The sequence below is a fragment of the Eptesicus fuscus genome, chromosome 22 (assembly GCF_027574615.1).
Source record: "Eptesicus fuscus isolate TK198812 chromosome 22, DD_ASM_mEF_20220401, whole genome shotgun sequence".
NCBI classification, from domain to species: Eukaryota; Metazoa; Chordata; class Mammalia; order Chiroptera; family Vespertilionidae; genus Eptesicus; species Eptesicus fuscus.
In genome coordinates, this window is record NC_072494.1 from 13,512,979 (window position 1) to 13,533,259 (window position 20,281).

Below are 20,281 nucleotides of genomic sequence, written 5' to 3' on the forward strand. Positions count from 1 at the left end.
GCTGCTGGTGTAATATGGCACAGTTTTACAGCAAGTTTTTTTTAACATTTAAAGTTTTTTTTAAATATATATTTTTATTGATTTCAGAGAGGGAGAGGGAGATAGAAAAATCAATGATGAGAAGCATTGATCGGCTGCTCAATCCCACTGGGGATCAAGCCCGCAACCCGGGCATGTGCCCCTGATCAGAATCAAACCCGGGAGCCTTCAGTCCGCAGGCCAATGCTCTATCCATTGAGCCAAACCAGCTAGGGCGCAAACTTTTTTTTTGCAAATAGAAATAATTCATTCTAAAATAACAATTAAAAGTACAGTGTAAAAAAAAAAAAAAGTACAGTGTAATGTACTTATTAAATTTATTTTGGAAGAACATTTAAATACCTAAACCAGTAATAGTTGTTTATTATCATTATCAAGTATTATGTACTTTACTTATGTGATATACTTTTATTTATTTATTTTCTTAATATATTTTATTGATTTTTTACAGAGAGGAAGGGAGAGGGATAGAGAGCTAGAAACATCAATGAGAGAGAAACATTGATCAGCTGCCTCCTACACACCCCCCACTGGGGATGCGCCCGCAACCAAGGTACGCACCCTTGACCGGAATCTGGGACCCTTCAGTCCGCAGGCCGACGCTCTATCCCGAGCCAAACCGGTTTCGGCTATATGATATACTTTTATACAACTGGCAGCGCAGTAAGGTTGTTTACACCAGCATCACCACAAACATGTAAGTCATTGCACTACATGACAATGACTGCAACATCCGAGGCTATGATGTCACTAGGCATTTGGAGTTTTCCAGCTCCTTTACAATCATATGGGACTGCTACGGCATATGTGGTCTGTCATTGACAAAAACGTCATTATATGGTGCATGACTATACACACGTTTCTTCGCAGTACTGCTGCAAAGTACAGGGAGAGCTAAGGATAGGGGTCTATGAAGGAATGAAAAAGTGATTATTTGACTTCAGTAGGGAGCATTAAAGACCAAGTGATTATTTGACTTCAGTAGGGAGCATTTCTTAAGATGGACAGGATCCAGGGTGTAGTTACAAGTATAAGAGAATGAACTGTGATGATATCTGTAAATTGGAAGAGGCCAAGGCAGTGGCTGAGTCATCCTCGTGAACACTGAAGTCACCCAGTTGGCATGCAGGGGACCAGAAGACTGGGACACAGGTCCTGTCATTACTTGATGGGCAGGCTCTGCCAGAACATGATTTTGCTTGGGGAACCACACCCAGGCCCAGGAAAGCTGAAGTGACCGTTCCCTTCATAACCAACAGTTAAAAAAGATTTCCAAGCCCTAGAAGGGCCGCTTCTTTCAAGTAATATTTGATTAGTCCCCCCCTAAATGTAGACACAGTATAGTGTCCAAATGGAACTCATCCACATAATGTAAGCACAAAGTAAGTTCTCTAGCTCCATTTTGTGGAACCCTGTTTACATTCAGGCTTTAAGGTCTGACTTTGGGATACTGGAAAAGAAATCCATGGAATCTTGGCCCAGGCAGAATAGCTCAGATCACTGGGGAAAGATGAGATTTCACAATAAACAGTGCTATAACATGATTTTCCACATTTAAAAATTGAAATTAGATCCATATCTCAATGTACTCAAAAATTGATTTTGGATGGAATAAGAAATTTTATGTGAAAGTGAGAGATAATAGAAACAATATACACTGAGTGGCCAGATTATTATGATCTCTGAACACATAATAATCTGGCCACTCAGTGTATATCCTATATAATAAAAGGCTAATATGCTAATTGTCCCCTCGACCAGGAGTTCGACCAGCAGGCAGGCCGGCCAACCGCCCACGTCCCCTCCCGCTGGCCAGGCTGGCTGGACCCCACCAATGCACGAATTCATGCACCGGGCCTCTAATATATGTGTGTGTGTGTGTGTGTGTGTGTGTGTGTGTGTGTGTGTACACACAGAGTGGCCAGATTATTATGCATTCAGAGATCATAATAATCTGGCCACTCAGTGTATATTGCTGGCCACTCAGTGTATATTGTTCTCTGCCCCTGGTTCCTGGCACAGAACTCCTAAAACCTTTTTCCTAAGTGATAAGAACGCTAGGATGTCCTGGCTGGGTATCTCAGTTGGCTAGAGTGTCACCCTGACACACCAAGGTTGTGGGTTTGTTCCCTGGTCAGGGCACATATAAGGAGCAACCAATGAATGCATACATAAGTGGGACAGCCCTGGCCGGTGTGTTCAGTAGTCAGAGTACCAGCCCACATATCAAAGGATCTCGGGTTCGATTCCCAGTCAAGGACATATATCTGGGTTGCAGGTTCGATCCCTGGCCCCCATGGGGGCGTGTGTACGAGGCAACCAATCAATCTCTCTCTCTCCACCTCTCCCTACATCCCTCCCACTCTCTTTCTGAAAAGCAATGAAAAAAATATCCTCTGGTGAGGATTAACATCAAAATAAATTAAATAAATAAATAAAGGACAACTTTTAAAAAGTGGAAAGATGTCCTGGCCGATGTGGATCAGTTGGTTGAGCATCGTCCCGTACACCAAAAGGTGGCGGGTTCGATTCCTGGTCAGTGCACACACCCAGGTTTCAGGTTTGATCCCTAGTCGGGGTGCATGCAGGAGGCAGCCAATGGATGTTTCTCTCTCACATCAATGTTTCTTTCTCTCTCTCTCCCCCTTCCTCTCTAAAAATAAAAATTAAAATTAAGAAATGTATTTTAGCCCTGTCTGGTTTGGCTCAGTGGATAGAGCGTCGGCCTGCGGACTCAGGGGTCCCAGGTTCGATTCCGGTCAAGGGCATGTAACTTGGTTGCGAGCACGTCCCCAGTAGAGGGTGTGCAGGAGGCAGCTGATCGATGTTTCTCTCTCATCGATGTTTCTAACTCTCTATCCCTCTCCTTTCCTCTCTGTAAAAAATCAATAAAATATATTTAAAAAAAAAAATGTATTTTAAAGAGTGAAAGGACACGTCATAGATAGGGAGAACATATTTGCAACATATATAACCAATAATGATTTAGTATCAAGAATGAAGCACTCCTTCAGAATATCAATATAAAAACAACCCAAAAGGAAAATGGACCAAAAAAAAAAAATATGAAGAGACATTTCACAAAAAATGGAAATACAAAAACTTACTTAGAAATATATGAAAAGATGATCAAGCTCAATCTCATTAGTAATCAGGGAAATACAGAGTAAGACCACAATGAGTTCTTTTATCCTCACTAGACTGGCAGAACGGAAGACCTAACATCAGGGTCTAGAAACACTGTGAACAGGAGTTCTTATCCTGCAGGAGTGCAGTTCACCAAGCCACTTTGAAAAACAATTGGCATTACCCTGTGAAGTGCCCTGAGGAAACTCTTGCACAGGTGCATCAGGACAGATGTAAAAAACCCCACTGTAACCCTATTGATAACAGAAAAATAACTGGCAGCAATGCAAATGTCCATCAACAGGAAAATAAAGACTGCAGCCTATTCACAGAATGTAATACTATACAACCATGAAAAATGAAGCAACAACTTTGATGAAACTCCAGAAACAAAACAGTTGTTAAAAGAACAAGTCCCAAAAGTCTCGCAGTATAAAAGTATTTTTTATAAAGCTCAAAAACAAGCAAAGCTGAACATATTCTAGTCAGGAAGCTAGGTGTATATGAGAAAACTGAAAGGGAAAAATAAAAATTCAGGTTAATAGTTATCTTTGAGGAGGATGTGGAGAGGTGGGTTCAAGAAGGCATAGGGGCCCAGCTGGCGTGGCTCAGTGGTTGAGCGTTGACCTATGAACCAGGAGCTCACAGTTCAATTCCCAGTCAAGGGCACATGCCCAGGTTGCGGGCTCAATACCCAGTGCGGGGCATGCAGGAGGCAGCCCATCAATGATTCTCTCTCATCATTGATGTTTCTATCTCTCGCTCCCTCTTCCTTCCTCTCTAAAATCAATAAAAAATATATATTTTTTAAAAAAGGTAGAGGGCCCTGGCCAGTGTGGCTCGGTTGTAGCGTCAGCCTGTGTATCAAAAGGTTGTGGGTTTAATTCCCCGTCGGAGCATGTATGGAAGGCGACCAATCTATGTTCTCTCTCACATCTGTTTCTCTTCCTTCCCTCTAAAATCAGTAAGCATATCCTTGGGTGAGGATTTAAAAAAAAAAAAGGCATAGGTATGTGGCAAGGAAATATTCTAGCTCTTAAATTTGAGTGGCTTCAGAGATGTTCAGTTTGTTCTTATGTTTCATGATTTATCCCTAAGTATTTCATGTGTCAAATGCTATTTACCTCTTTAATAAAATACAGTGGGGTGGGGGTAATTTGAATCCTGCATTCTGTCTCCTACCCTACAAAAACCTTTCCTCTAAACGCGGTGCTCCGAGCTTCACAGACCCGTGTGTGAGTCAGGCCTGCAGGACCGCTGATCTTTGGTGCTGACTGCTGCCTACTTCTCCATCTCTGTCCCTGCCCTCACCCAACCAGTCCTGAGCTACTCAATTCCTCCAAAGCGCCTCTGCAGCATCAGCACATACTGGAAACATCCCCACGTTCCTCGAGGAAGAAAAACGTTTCCCCGTTAGAGGGCTCAAATGATACCTCAGGAGCCTTCCCAGAGGCTGCAAGAGTTTGGCCCTTTCTTCTTGCTGACTCCAGGGTGCCTTGCTCCACGCTTTGGGTACATAGCGGGCGTGTCTAATCGCTCACTTATGCGCCAGCCCTGCCCTAGACTCAGAGTCCCCAAAGGCCAGTCCTGTTTTCTGTTCACCTCTGCGGCCCTAGGGCCTAACACAGCGACTCTCAGCCAAGCTTCTCCTGATGCACGTGAAACAGTCCCAGGGCAGGAGAAATGTGAGGAGCCGGTCAAGGACGGAGATGGGCAGGGGAGCAGGTCAGGATTTAGAGACCCCATACTGAAGACACACGAGAACTCAACAGGGAAACGCGCTCCTTCATGCCATGTACTCCCCTCTCATACTCACAGAACCACTATTTGAAGCAAAAAAAAAAAAAAAAAAAAAAAAGTTGCCAAGCTTTATTTAGGTTGTGTTGGTTAACATATCTAGCCCTATATCCCACCCACCCTGTGCAGCCCCCGAGTAAACTCAGCTCCCCTCCCCTCCAGTCTCATTTCTTGTCCTCCTCCTTCTTTTCCTTCTTGCCATCCTTGGTGGCCTGGGAGGCCAGGGAGCCCATGGCATTTCGAATGGCCTCATTGTTGGGGTCCACACCTGGAAGGTTCTCTAGGACACTCTGCAGGAATTCAGGGTCCTGCATCACGTCGTAATCATCCTCCTCCTGAAAAAGGGCAGGGTCAGCTTGGGGCGGGGAGCACACTGCTGCCTGGGCCCCTCTCTCCGCAGTCTGGGGGCGGGGCCACCTCTGGCTGAAGGTAGGAGGGAAGATTCAGGAAAACACCCCGTATCTATATATAGCATGAACGCAAACACATGTCACCGGCCAAACAGAGGAGAAACCTGAGAGCTTTGCTTCCTGAGCTCGAAGGGTAAAAACATGCAATCACTTTTAGGTTTCCTGCTACCACACACCCATTCCTCCGTTTTCTTTTTCCTAGACCTTCTTTTCACTCTCCTGGGAAGATAACATCCTAGAGAACTGTCCGGCCTGCTCCCACCAGCAGGGAGGAAAATGACAGAGTTCTAGGACCTTCTCCTACCCCGACCACTAGCATGCCTTAGCAAGGTTACACGCAAGAAATGTTTATCCATGTATTTGTTTCCGTGTGCTCCTCAAAGAGCTCACCTATAAGCCCCAAAAGAGGAACTGTCCCAGGCCTAGAGAGCCGAGGATCTGAGCACGGGGGGATGTTAAACTTGATGAGCTCACCTTGGCGGGCTCAGATGTGTCCATGGCTGAACTGGCATCAATGTCAGATGATTCTGCCTGGCCAAACTCTGAGGAAAAGAGGTCAGTCTGTTCAGTTCCATTTCCCCACCCCAACCTCTCCGTCCGAAAACCACCGCCCAGGCCTGGCTCACCTGCGCCCTGCAGGGACATCTGCATGGCATAAGCGATCTGCTCTTCCTCAGTCATGCTGCTTAGGTCAGGGAGCCCGGTGCGGCTGAACTCCTGCTGGCCGATGGTCATTTTCAGCAGGGCGTCGTCTGAGTCTGGGAAAGGAAGACAGTGGCAGGACGGAACTGGTGCCATATACCACACAGACCCACCCCCAAAGCACTCCCTCAGTCCACATATTCCCATACTGCCAGGCCCCTCACTCCCATGGGGCACCCCGCAGTCCCGGGACTTCAGATTCCACCTCTTTCACCTTCAGTCCCAGTCGGAGTAATCCCAGCCTCAGCAGCGGAGGCTGCGGCTGCCCGACGGGCCTCCTCCTCCTGCCGTTGCCGCTGCTCTTCCATAGACACGCGAAGGGCCTGGCGGAGGACAGGGCAAGGTCAGATGTCCTCCCACCTCCCTCACTCGTGGGGAAGTCAGCTGAGGGGGGGCAAAGGAGCACGAGGGGCACCTTCTGGTTTATGCCTATGGAAAAGCCGGAGAGGTGATACAGGAAACACGGGCTTGGGAGAAGCCTGGGGTGTGATCAGGAGAAGCGAACAAGAGTCTGACACTGCTGCCCTTAGAGGTCAGACAGAATCATGCAGCAGAGGGACAAAAGGGGGTCTGGGAAAAGGAGCAGGTGTTTAGGACTGTCAGCCCTCCAGGAGCTATGTGGCGTGTGGTGTGTCAGTAGAGGACAAAGGAGGAGCCTTGGGCTCTACCTGAGGTCAACGTTTGCTCACCAGGGCCAGCTCAGGGTCAGCGCTGGGATCCACTCCAAATTCAAAGTCACTGGCACCAAGACCCAGCATGGCACCGCCTTCCCCAGCCAGAATCGGAGAACTGATGAGGGCATCAGCAAGGCTGGGCCCCGGGGGCACTGTCACCAGATGAGAACCAGTTCCATCTTTGCCATTCAACGTGTTCACAAAGGCTGTCAGCTTTTCCGTGTTCACTTCCTGGGGAGGAGAGAACACGGAGACTCTCCTTGCTGCCCCGCTCGCTCCCCATTCCCCCATCCCAGTCCTCGTCTGCAGCTACTCTCCCACAGCACAGGCACCCTCTGGGTAAGACTCTTCTCAGTCCACAACCAAGTCAATGCCCCCCAACTAGTCCTCACTCACCTCTTCCCCAAAATTGATAATGTCAACATTTACTTTCTCCTTCTTGAGGCGTTTTGCCAGTTTCACCAGCTGGGAAGAAGGGGAGAGACATGAGAAAATCCGTCCTGCACCATGAGGGGAAGTGACACACCTCACAAAAGCACACAGAACCCTGCTGACCTCCCCAAGGTCCCCAGTAGAAACTCTGAATTCTGCATATCCACCTTTCCCCCAAGTGATGAGCCCACGGCCTCTGCCCGGCTCCAAAGGCTGAAAGACCCATTCCGAACACTGTCCACCCAACTCCCCCGCCGCCACTGGGACTCACATCCTTCTCGTTGTCCTCCACAGGGCTCCCCACAAAGGCAATGATGCGCATCTTGTGATTCTTGCCCTGTCGGTGCTTCAAAGCCAACTTGTAAAGGAAGAGGAAGTTCTCAGTCAGCCGGAGCAATCACGGAGCTCTGTCCTCTGTCACTCGTTGTTTTTTTCTTATGGTTCCTACGTACCTCAAGCCTACCATCATGCTCCCACAAGGTCTACACCCTTCCCTTCACTCTCCCATTCCTGTGATTCATCCCACCAGATCCTTCCTACTCCTTTCTCTAGACCAGCTCTCTTCCCCTGCTCTGGTTCTGGCTCAAGATTCCAGGGGCGAAATGGACAACGCTGGAGGCAGAACCTCAGAGCCAGGAGGAACAGTCAAAGGGATCCAGGACTCACATGGGCCACTCGGATGCCAGTGCAGAAGGTGATCTTGCCCTTGGGTTGGACAGTATGGAGCTTGGACAGGATGCGGCCGGTGTCAGGGGTGAGTGTGGTCAGTACTTCACAGTCACTGGGATATGGGGAAAGCATTTCCATGATTTCAGGTCAAAACAAGTGTCTCTAAACTATGTTTGACCCATCTTTTCTTTAGAGAACTTCAAAAATAACTGTAATCTCTATTATTCTTTAATATCTAAAAGTTGTCAATGCAAGGAATAACAAGTTATAATTATATGAGATGTGGATGTTATCTTATTGTAGTAATCATTCACAGTACAGTTAACCCTTCAACAACGAGGGGCACAAGAGAAAAAATCCATGTATAACTACTGACTCCCCCCAAAATGTAACTGATCCCTGAGTATCCATGGGGGATTAGTTCCAGGACACCCCACAGATAACCAATATCTGCAGATGCTCAAGTCCCTTATAAAAAATAGCGTAGAAGTCCTAGCCGGTTTGGCTCAGTGGATAGAGTGTCAACCTGAGGACTGAAGGGTCCCAGGTTCAATTCCAGTCAAGGGCACATGCCCAGGATGTGGGCTCGATCCCCAGTAGGGGTTGTGCAGGAGGCAGCCAATCAATGATTCTCTCTCTTCATTGATGTTTCTATCTCTCTCTCTCTCTTCTTTCCTCTCTGAAATCAATAAAATATATATATATTTTAAAAATAGCATAGAGCAAGATAAAAAATACTGGTTTTGATCCACAACTGGCTAGTCAGTGGATAAAAATCCTGGGGATATGAAGAGCCAATTGTATATTTATTTTTTAAAAATCTGTATCTAAGTGGACCAGGCAGTTCAAATCCATATTGTTCAAGGGTCAACTCTATATACATTTATCAAGTCATTATGTGGTATACCTTAACCGTATACAATGTTACATATCAATTATACCTCAATCAAACTGGGGGAAATCCAGTGCTTAGTAGATGTGAAGCACAGAAAATAAGTGGCTGATTTTGTAAAAACCTGCTCCCTCCCTTCCCCCTTACTTCTCTCATGCTATCTTGCTGGCAGGGCTGAGACCCCTCCACAACTGCTGGATGCTACCGTGATTCTCTCCCACCGTCTCCATTTCCAGACTCATTTTCCAGCGAACAATATGCATATTGGGATGAGTGACTACTCATTTGCGGATTATCAATTCCTAAAGCAAATCACTTTGGAGGTTAACAGGGCTCTGACCCCAAATCACTTTTCAAGGACTTTAAAAGCACTGTGAAATTTTACCCCAGGAGATTGAGCTTCATAACTTACTAAATTCAGGTTAATAATAAAACCAAGTTATTATTTATATTCATAAACAGTGAAGAAGGTAATCTAGGAAGGTGATGGGCAAAAAAAGGCCTCACAAAATCTACAAAAGGGTAGCAACCTGGACACCAGTGGGTGACCTGTGGGAAACCCCTCCTCCGCCCACGTACTTGGCCAGTGTGATGAGGCCCACGTTGTTCTCAGGGTTGCTGCGGGTCTTGGAATGACATACTATGTTGACAGCGTCCTGCTGGGCCTGCAGCCGGGTGGGTAAGAAGTCCCCATTCCGCATATACTCGCTGTTGTCCACGCTACCGATTAGGAGTGAAGGAGAGAAAAGACATTGTATAGGATCCCAGGCAGCCTCTCCAGTTTCTGGGACCTCCACCTCCTCCCTCCAATACATCTCCTATGAGAGGAATTGTGGGGTATAAGAGTAGCTCTCAGTCTCTGTGGAACTCAAAATCACCTCCAGCCTTTTCTTTTAATATGTAGATGACCCGGCCCGAACTCAAACTTAACGACTCAAAATGAGAAAAAAAAGGGAGAAAAAAAAATTTAAATCTGTACTCCACAAGTGATTCTGATAAGCACCAAAGGTTGCAATCTACTGATATATCACAATCGCCTTTTTATAAGGTGCACGTGTTATTGAATATTGTCAAGGATGAATATTCTGTCTGCCATTAAAATGGGAGTATTCCAAAGGTAAGAAATGAAGAAGGCAACTTAAAAATACTTATAAAATAACACACTCGGCAGCACTGAGTGCAGGAAAGTACAATGTAGTCATATGATTCAATGTGTAACACCTGGACTGAACTGCAAAAATGACATTTCATGAACTTAGAATGTCACCTCTTCTATCCCCACAACTTTTCATAATCTACCAGAATCCAGATAATATGAACTACAAGCTCCAACTTCCTAGAGACCAGGGGTCCTCAAACTTTTTAAACAGGGGGCCAGTTCACTGTCCCTCAGACCGTTGGAAGGCCGGACTATAGTTTAAAAAAAACTATGAACAAATTCCTATGCACACTGCACATATCTTATTTTGAAGTAAAAAAAACAAAACGGCAAAAACACCCGCATGTGGCCCGCGGGCCGTAGTTTGAGGACGCCTGCTAGAGACCAAAAGAAGGCAGATAAGGGAAGCAGTTATACAAGCCCCAGAACAGCATCAATTCTTAGAACTCTAACAATCGCCCGGCTGGAGTGGCTCAGTGGTTGAGCATCGACCTACGAACCAGCAGATTACAGTTCGATTCCCAGTAGGGACATATGCCTGGATTATGGGCTCGATCCCCAGTGTGGGGTGTGCAGGAGGCAGCTGATCAACGATTCTCATCATTGATGTTTCTATCTCTCTCTCCCTCTCCCTTCCTCTCTGTGGAAATCAATAAAATATATTAAAAAAAATTAAAAACAAAAGAACTCTAATAATCAACGATCCCATCTGTGTTAATGAAGGAAGCCGTGTCCTAGATAAGACACCTCATTTCTATTGCTGAGCAAAATATGGACTAGGCAATTTTCTTCTTTAGTACCCTTTGCCTGGCAATATATACAAACCAAAAATGATGAAGAGAGGTAATTAAGTAGCTACTGGAAGGTTAAGTGGGACAGAAATAAAGGGCAGTGTTCTTCAGGCACAGGTCCAAGTCCCCATTCTGCTACTTGCTAATTCTGTGATCCTGAGGAAGTTACTTAATTTCTCTAAGGTCCACTTATTTCATGTGTAAAATGGGTTTTATTGGCCCAGCCGGGTGTAGCTCAGCGGTTGAGCATTGACCCAGGAACCAAGAGGTCACCAGTTCGATTCCCGGTCAGGGCATAGGCCCAGGTTGCAGGCTCGATCCCCAGTGGGGGGCGTGCAGGAGGCAGTCAATCAATGATTCTCACTCATCATTGATGTTTCTCTCCCTCTCCCTTCCTCTCTGAAATCAATATATGTATATATGTATATATATATATATATATATATATATATATATATATATGTGTGTATATATATATATACACACACACACACACGCGCGCGCGCACACTCACACACACACACATATATATATACACACACATATATATATATATATATTAAAATGGGTTTTATTGTACCAACCCCATAGGACTGCTATGAGGATTAAATGCATGGAAAGTACTTAGCACAATACCTAACAGTAAGCATGAAACACAGACTCAATCTTACACTGGAAACTCAATCTATATAAAGGATGTCAAGGGCTGACTCTACTGACCATGCATTATTATTCCTTTTCCCCCAAATACACTGTTTCTGGTTATTACCCCCAACAGGGAAGTAATTGCCTCTAGCTTAAAGTACAGCGATGAGTCCAAATATATGAAAAAAAAACAACACAAAAAAACAATGAGGCTTTGAGGATCATCCAGATGGAATAGTTACTAAGTATAAGGATTGTGGGCAAGACCAACAAATGGATGAAAGCTGGAAGAAAGGTGTCAAAATAAGAAAAGGGCGTTTGAGGGATAGGGAAGAACATGGCAGTAGTTCTCACACTTTGTTGTGTATCAGAACCACTGGAAGGGTGATGGCAGTGGGGTGGTGTTAAAAACACAGATGCCTTAACATCTAGCTGTGTATGCATTCCAAAAAATCACATTGCTTAGTTTTCCCAATCTTGAACTTCATATGAATGGGATAATATATGTGCTTCTTGTGACTACTTTTGCTTAACAGTAATTTTTCCCATCAAAAATTCATATCAAAATAGTATTATCCAGCTATTCCATAAAAGTCTTCAAAAAAAAAAAAAAAGAAAGAATACACATGCCTGGACTTTCCTGGCAGATTGAGAGTAGAGTCAAACAGTAGCAATTTTTAATAAACTCCTCCTGAGAATTCTTAGAAAGCAAAGCATGAGGGGCACCCCCCACACACACACACACACAAACCAAAGGAGTAGGGGTGGCTCTCATCATTATTCTGTGCCTGAGCTATTTCAATGGGCCACCAATAAGCCAAATCTTTTCTCCTGTACCAAACCGGGTCATTATCAAATGCCATTTTGTGTACTTCTCTGCCTCCACCATCCTCAGAACTCTTCCTCAGTCCTCTATGGAAGGGTACAGGACGGAGTTCAACCACCCTCAATCTGACTTTTGTGGTCTTCTACCTGGGCCCAGCTACCTTTCAAAAAGAAAAGGAGCGACCTCACACCAACAACCTGATGAGGAAGTCACACTAGTCAATTTCCTAATCCCAAAGCCGGGAGCATTTACTTCTCAGCAGCTTTATGCCCTGCCCCCCTCTTCTTCCCAGCATTTATCGAAGTCCCTTCAGGGTCCCTCTTCCTTAAGGACTCCTCAAGCACCAGTGCTTTACTTTTTACAGAAAACCAGCACCTACATTTTACCTAACTGTGCTCTATTATCCCCATTTTATAGATAGATTTACTACATTCTCAAGAACATGCAGCTTGTAAATAACAAAGCAGCTTGTAAATAACATCCACTTTTTTTTTAACATTGAGAAGTACTATTGATCTGAAATTCTAATTTAACTGGGCATCCTATATTTTATCTGGCAATGCTATCCTCCCCCCCCCCCCGCCCCCACAAAAGAAAACCCTGTCTCATCCAAGTGACGATCTGTGCGTGTTTATGTACTATTCTGTATTCTATTCTATGCTCACACTTAGAAGAAACTCTTGAAACCTTGCAAAAGTGTGTCCTCGGCTTCTAATCCAACTCAGTACATACTCGGCCCAAGTCTGGGCCTGGCTCACCTTTAAATCTTGGCTGCACCACTAAGTTAGCTGCGTGACTGTGGGTAAATCATTCAAAAGTGCTGAGACTGAGTATCCTCACCTGTAACTCAAAGTGTTTGAGGTTTAAGTGAGATAAAGTCTGTTAATGCCGGCCACATAGAAAGCACTCTACCAACAGCACCCCTGAAGACGACACTGGGGAAGGTCACAGAGTCACAGACGCGTGAACGGGCCGGGGAAGGGACCTATCACCTCGTCCTCACATCTGCCAGGAGGAGAAGGGGAGAGCAGGACAGAAGACGATCACGATGAGTCTGAGCAGCACGACTCTGACCAGAGACAGACCAGGGGCTGGTCTAGAGAAGACGACGCTGGGACAGAGAAAGGCAGCAGGGACCGGGCGGTCAATGGCTCTCCGCGGGGTGAGGGTTTGCATGGGGTACCCAGGCCCGTCCTCCTTTCCGGGGCCCGGGATGACTCAGGGAGTCCATGAGCTCCTTCCCTCCCGGCCCACGGTCGCGTCTCGCCCACCAGCCCCGCGCCCCTATCCCCGGCCCCCCCGGCCTCCACGCGCCCCGGACCCAGCCCCGCCCCTCACGAAGCCCCTAAGTTGTTACTCACCAAACCATAGTGCTTTCCAACACCATCTTGCCACCTTCCTCCCTCCCAGACCCGGTCTCCTGGACCTCCTAGCACCGACTCCTCCAATTGGCCCAGCACTCACAACCAATCCCAGGCCGCGGCTCGGCCAGCAGGTTCCGCCTCCACCCCGCGCTGCGTTCTGGGAGTTGTAGGCGCAGCCAAAATAAAAGGGATGTGAGCGAGGCGGGGTGGCTGAAGTGACACAGAAAATGTTCCTACCCACCATTCGAGTTCTCTGGTGGAGTTCCCTGCTGGGGGGAATCTAAGAGAAGCTGTGGAGGAACCTTTGAAAGTGCTCGTGGATGTGTAGGCTCCAGCGCCCGTCATTTTCAAAAAGGGGTGGGGTCACTTTTTTCAGCTTCCACTGTTTCCCACAGCACTTTGTTCATCTATTAAACCCTTATCCCTCTGAATTGCATTTATTTGTGATTTCGCTCCCATTTTTAAGATAACTCTTAAAAAAAAACACGTTATTGATTTTTTACAGAGAGGAATAGAGTTAGAAACATCGATCAGCTGCCTCCTGCACACCCCCTACTGGGGATGTGCCTACAACCAAGGTATATGCACTTGACCGGAATTGAACCTGGGTCCCTTCAGTCTACAGGCCAATGCTCTATCCACTGAACCAAACCTGTTAGGGCTATAGCAAACTTTTTGTTGTTGTTGTTAATCCTCACCCAAGGATATTTTTTCCATTAATTTTTTTAAAAGAGAGTGGAATGAGTGGGCGAGTGGGGAGAGAAAGAGAAACATCAATGAGAGAGAGAGAGAGAGAGAGAGAGAGAGAGAGAGAGAGAGAGAGAGAAGAGAGAGAGAGAGAGAGATTGATTGCCTCCCTCACATAGCCTACCAGGGCTGGGTATCAAACCTGCAACCCTTCAGTGCTCAGGCTGATGCTCTAACCACTTAGCAACACAAGCCAGGGCTATCTCAAACTTTTTTGAATAAGTACAGTACACTCTAAAATAACAATACAAAGTATACTAAGTACATAAGCCAGTAACAGCTGTTTATCACTATCCAACATTATGGAATGTACATAATTGTATGTGCTATACTTTTACCCGACAGTGCAGGTTTGTTTATACCAGCATCACCACAAACATGTGAGTAATGCGTTGCACTATGACATTATGATGGCTATGATGTCACTAGGCAATAGGAATTTTTAGCTCCATTATAATCCATCCCATGGGGCCACCTTTATTTATGCAGTCTGTCATTGACTGAAAATGTTATGTGTCACAGGACTGTATTTATAAAAATTTGTAAGACCACTGGCTAATTTTGACCACTGACTGGATATTTTTATTAAGAAGTTATTAATATTTTAAGGTGTAATAATGTTATGTTTTTAAGAAGTCCTTATCTCTTGAGTTATATGTTGAAATATTTATGGATGAAAATATATGATGTCTTGGATTTATTTTTAACTTAATTCTTTGGAGTTGCAGAGATAAAGTTGGGAAGGGCTAGGTAGAAAGTATAGACGAGACAGATTGGTCTTATACTGATATTGATGGAAGTTGGGTGATGGGTACATGATAGTTCATCATCATTTTGATTTGGAAATTTCCATAATAAAAATAATTGTACAGCCCTAGCCGGTTTGGCTCAATGGACAAAGTGTTGGCCTGTGGACTGAAGGGTCCCAGGTTCAATTTTGGTCAAGGGCACATGCCTGGGTTGTGGGTTCGATTGACCCCCAGTGTGGAGCGTGCAGGAGGCAGCCGATCAAAGATTCTCTCTCTCTCTCTCTCTCTCGCATTTGCACTTGCGCTTTCTCCCAGGTACCCTTCAGGTGTCTATTCAGAATAGTTGAGATTGTTTGTTTCTCTCTCTCTCTCCCTCTCCCTTCCTCTCTGAAATCAATAAAAAGGTATTTTAAAAAATAAAAAATAATAATTTTACAGGAGATATTGACCTGCTTCTTGTGTCCTTGAAAAACTAAAGGATAAACAGTTTAATTTGGAATCTATTTTAACTGGCAAATCTTTTACTTAAAAAAAATGAATGAGCCCTAGCCTGTTTGGCTCATTGGATAGAGCATCGGCCTGCAGACTGAAGGGTCCCAAGATCGATTCTGATCAAGGACACATGCCCGGGTTGCAGGCTCGATCCCCAGTAGGGGGGCGTTCAGGAGGCAGTCAAGCAATAATTCCCTCTCATCATTGATGTTTCTATCTCTCCCTCGCCCTTCCTCTCTGAATGAGACTACTCTGGTGAATAATTTTCAGAATAGTTGAGATAGTTTAAGAGTAAAACATTAGACCACGATTTTGTTTTTTATTTCCCTTTTAGTTGTAGACGTTTTCATTAGTAGGCCCTGCTTGAATCTGAATAGATTGCAGCGGACAGCTATAGAATTAGTAGTAGCTGCTGCTCACCACTAGAGGCACATGCTGATCATAAAAGGGTTCCTTCTGCACTCACCAGCTGCATGAACATGAGGAGGAAGGAATGGCAAGGCTAGCAGAAAGACCATTGGTGCCTAAAATATGTTCGGATTCAATTCCTATTAGGGAAAGTTTTCTCCTTATCCAGCTTAAAGGAGGGCTCAGTCTGGGGCTTAGACTCCAAGAATCCCACCGCCCAGCCTCACAGGCACAGCAGGTCAATGAGTTTGGGGTCCTGAGTTGACTTGACAGTAATCTCAACTCTTTCTGCATCCTAAATATAGATAAGCCTGGCCGGTGTGGCTCAGTGGATAGAGCGTCGGCCTGCGGACTCAAAGGTCCCGGGTTGGATTCCTGTCTGTACCTTGCTTGCAGGCACATACCCAGTAGGGAGTGTGCAGGAGGCAGCTGATAGATGTTTCTCTCTCATCGATGTTCCTAACTCTCTCTCCCTCTTCCTTTCTCTCTGTAAAAAATCAATAAAATATATATTTAAAAAATAGATAGATAAGCCTGGCCGGTGTGGCTCAGTGGTTGAGCCTCGACCTCTGAACCAGGAGGTCATGGTTTCATTCCTATCAGGGCATATGCTGGGGTTGCAGGCACCAAGGCTCTACCTTGTTCTCTAAAACAGACCCTTCTCATACCTTCAGGCCCTTGTGTTCCAGTGAACCTTCCCCAACACTTCTAGCCCACAGTAACCTCTAATTTTCTCCCACCTTTACGCTCTGTATCATTCAGAGTACTGAAACCCTTAACTAGATCACATCTAACATGTTTTGGTGTACGTGTGTGTGCGCTCTCCTCCTGGACACTGTCAACTCTTGAAGGTCGATTACTTCTTTTGACTTACAACTGCCCATGCATTGCTCAATAGCTGCATAAGTATTTGTAGAATAAGATGGACTGTGGTATGAAAAAGAGCAGTATTTAGTTAACTTGATTTTCTCTAAAACTAGCCACCAATATGCCCTGGAATGAACACTCCCCCTTTTTGTCTAGTTCCCATGACAGTAAAAGAGCCTGGCCTGGCTAACATGGCTCAGTGGTTGAGCGTCAACCTATGAACCAGGTCACAGTTGAATTACCAGGTTACAGGTGATCCCATGCGGGGCGTGCAGGAGGCAATCAATGATTCTCTCTCATTGATATTTCTCTCTCCCTCTTTGAAATCAATAAAAATATATTTTAAAACAAGCTTAAGCACAACAGGAAAACAGAGGTGAGGGAAGCAGTCTTTATGTTTTTCTGAGACTGACAACCTAAGGCAGTGATTTTTTTCAACTGGTGTGCTGCAAGAATTTTTCAAACATGCCCTGGCTGGTGTTGCACGATGGTTAGAGCACCACCGAAGGGTCATGGGTTGATTCCCAGTCAAGGGCATGTCCCGAGATTGCAGGTTCCCAGGCCCCAATAGGAGCCCATAGGGAAAGGCACCAATTGATGTCTCTCTCATCGATGTTTCTCTCTCTCCACCCCGCCTCCCTTTCATTCTCTAAAAAAGTAAAAAATAATAATAAATGGAAAATTATCCTTTGAAGATTAACAAACAACAAAAAGAGAATTTTTAAAACATGTAGTACCTGACTAGTCAGGGCACTGACCTCTTTTCCCTTAGATTGTCAAATAAAAAAATGACAACAGCCAACACAATAGTCACCCAGTGTGAATGCCCTGTCTTGAACTATATATATAGGCCTTATAATAGAGTTGCATCATATTGGTCATATCACATAATAAGGCTGTGTCTGATTGGTTAGTTCTTGGTACCATAAACCCTGCTTATATACAAGTAAGTATAAGCACCTGATTTTTTAAAGTCACTTTGGAGCAAAAAGGGTAGGTAAATAGTATTTTTTTGTGTGTAAATCAATCAAAATTATTCCTAATTTTTGTCAGATCAGCAAAAAAAGTAGAATATATTTTTGATATGCCACAGAATTTTAGTAATTAACTTATATGTGTCAGGAGATGAAAAGGTTGAAAATTGCTGCTCTAGGGCCATGTCCAGGGAAAGGGGGGAATCCTAGGACCAACCAATCTCAAGCTGGCTTTTCCCAATGTCCCTCTTCTTTCCTCGGAAACCTGAGAAAGATTTTGAGCTTTGGGTTCCCAATTCCCTCAGTTAAAGTGGGTTGCAAACAAGGCAACAGACCTACAGTAATTCCCTTCAGATTCATTCACAGCTTTTCCTTGTCAAGTTTAAATTAAGATGAAGGGGGCTCTAACTGGTCTGGCTCAGTGGATAGAGCGTTGGCCTTCGGACTGAAGAGTCCAGGGTTCAATCCTGGTCAAGGGCACATGCCTGGGTTGTGGGCTCGATCCCCAGTGGAGGGGGTGCAGGAGGCAGCCAATCAATGATTCTCTCATCATAGATGTTTCTCTCTTTCCTTCTCCCTTCCTCTCTGAAATCAATAAAAATATATTTAAAGGAAAAAGATGAAGGGGTGGCTGGAAGGGAGTGAAGTCATTTCTCTCAGCCTGAGTTAGACTGAGGCTGGAAAGGATGCAGCATTTGTTCAAGGCAACGTGAACAGAACTTGAGCTTGCGTGGGGGGCTCAAGTTTTGAGCAGATGGTATACAAAGAAACAACAGATCTAAATAAGTGTTGAAAGTTTAATACATTAAAACCATAGTTATCACTTATATTGCATTTGCCATTTCTGAACAATACAAAGTAGAGGCAAATAGTGACACTTCATAAAAATGTTCATTCCCATTCCCTTCCCTAAGACTCAGCCTCCCTTGAATACTCCCTCCCACCCCCTACAGAACTTTGTCCTGAAATAAAACATTTAAATACATCATAAATAGTAAATTATGAAAAAACAAACAAACAGGAAGAATTCTTTCTTTCCTTCTCGTAAAAAAGAACATGGCAGCAAAGAGAGGCAGCCAGAATCTGGCTGAGGGTGTCTAATATAGACAGTTATTCGGGGTGTGGGCTAACCTACTATCAAGGCGGGGTGGGATGAAGAGGATAGTCTGGGAATTCAACAATCTGCCTGAGATGCCAGGCCCCTTCTCCTCACAGGAGTAGGAGGATCAGATGGAGAACTGCAACTCTTGGAGATGGGGAGGAGAGGGATTATACAGCCCCCATTCCCAACTTTTCTGCATGAAGAGAGGGGCAGGCCACGTGGCACAGCAGTGGCCTCACCGAGGCAAGAATCTGCTGGCTCCCATGAGTTTGAGAGATATTCTCTAGCTTCATAGATATGGGCTGCCTGTTACACAGACACAGGTGACCCTCTCTCCACCTCAGCCCCACAAACAGCATAATACTGTGAGAAAAGGTGGGAAGAGTAAGGAAGATATCTCCTTTGGAGAAGGATCTAAAATTCATTTGATGTCTTCATATTTAGAAAAAACAACCAGAATACATTTCAAATTACAAAACAGTAATAATCATTATGGCCCGGCAGTGAGTAGGATCATGCCTAAGAAGAGCCCTGATCTCCTAGCCCATGACTGCCCCACTGTTTTAACAAAAGGGGTAAAGATTACCCCAGGTCCCACTCTCTCCATTCCTTTAGCCTTAAGAAATTCATCAAGAGAGGAGGAGTTAAAGAGGAGCTGCTCCAGGCAGAGCAATCACCACTCTTCTGTTTCTCAAACACCAAGGCTCTCCAGAGGGAACCCTATGAATGGGCATCTCTCCAACACTTTTGGAGTTTTGATCTGAGCTGTCTGGCTAAAAATTGTGTGCTGTGCGTTATTTTTTCTTTCCCTTTTTAAGGAAAAAAAAGAAGGTTGGAAGGTGGTTAAACATCCTCACTCCCCCAAAAACCTTTACAAAGCTTACAGGGGTCTCCTTACAGAGAGAAGGAGCTATGATAAGGATAACGTGCCAGCCAGTCTGTCCTGAGGAAATTGAGAGTCCAGCTCCTGGTGAAAGGTAGATGAGAGGGAAGAAAACCACCAAGTCCAGCAACCCCACTTGCAGCAGGAAGAATGGGTGTTTGAAAACAATTCAATTGTAGAAGCCAAAGTTGGCCAGCTAAAACCTCGTGCCTCCCAACCCGGGAGTGGAGAGGAAGCTGGTTCCTCAATTGTCCAAGGCAATAATGCCCATTCATGAGGAAGGGGAAGGAGAAGTTGTTCTTCAGAAAGGAGTTGGAGAGCTACCCTAGCCTCCATTATACTCCTTTTTTGATGACCAAGAAGAAAACTCAGCATTACTGGGGCAATGGCTGACATCTTGAGATCAGAGAGACAGAATCTTGTTCCAGGTCTTCTGAGGTTTTCTGCTCACTGAAAGAGAAAGGATGTCAAGTTAAGAATGAGAAGTATGAAATAAGGAGGAAGGAAAGGAACTCAAGTTAAGTTCAACCTGC

The 20,281-nt window shown here is 45.0% G+C and overlaps 2 protein-coding genes across 8 annotated transcripts in view; both read right to left on the minus strand.

Annotated features, from left to right (window-relative positions):
- Window positions 1-5,020: 5,020 nt before the first annotated feature.
- PSMD4 (proteasome 26S subunit ubiquitin receptor, non-ATPase 4) lies at window positions 5,021-13,606 on the minus strand. 6 transcript variants are annotated; one of them, XM_054711370.1, is made up of 11 exons: window positions 13,524-13,583; window positions 12,921-13,002; window positions 9,321-9,461; window positions 7,847-7,961; window positions 7,452-7,538; window positions 7,145-7,213; window positions 6,764-6,979; window positions 6,280-6,397; window positions 5,999-6,130; window positions 5,847-5,914; window positions 5,021-5,297 (listed from the first exon to the last, which is right to left on the minus strand). In XM_054711370.1, the coding sequence occupies exons 3-11, from the start codon at window positions 9,440-9,442 to the stop codon at window positions 5,127-5,129; spliced, it is 1,098 nt and encodes a 365-aa protein (XP_054567345.1). In that variant the 5' UTR covers window positions 9,443-9,461; window positions 12,921-13,002; window positions 13,524-13,583; the 3' UTR covers window positions 5,021-5,126. The 6 variants fall into 6 exon arrangements, with proteins under 6 accessions (XP_054567345.1, XP_054567344.1, XP_008154088.1 ...); XM_054711369.1 differs by lacking the exon at window positions 12,921-13,002 and having other exon boundaries at window positions 7,178-7,213; window positions 13,524-13,606; XM_008155866.3 differs by lacking the exon at window positions 12,921-13,002 and having other exon boundaries at window positions 6,289-6,397; window positions 13,524-13,606.
- Window positions 13,607-20,132: 6,526 nt separating this feature from the next.
- Window positions 20,133-20,281, minus strand: part of PIP5K1A (phosphatidylinositol-4-phosphate 5-kinase type 1 alpha) — a 35,915-nt gene continuing 35,766 nt past the window's right edge. For both annotated transcript variants that reach the window (XM_008155864.2, XM_028131721.2), the window contains one exon: window positions 20,133-20,198. In XM_008155864.2, the coding sequence (XP_008154086.1) occupies window positions 20,196-20,198 (3 nt within the window). In that variant the 3' untranslated portion in view covers window positions 20,133-20,195. The remainder of the gene's footprint in view (window positions 20,199-20,281) is intronic.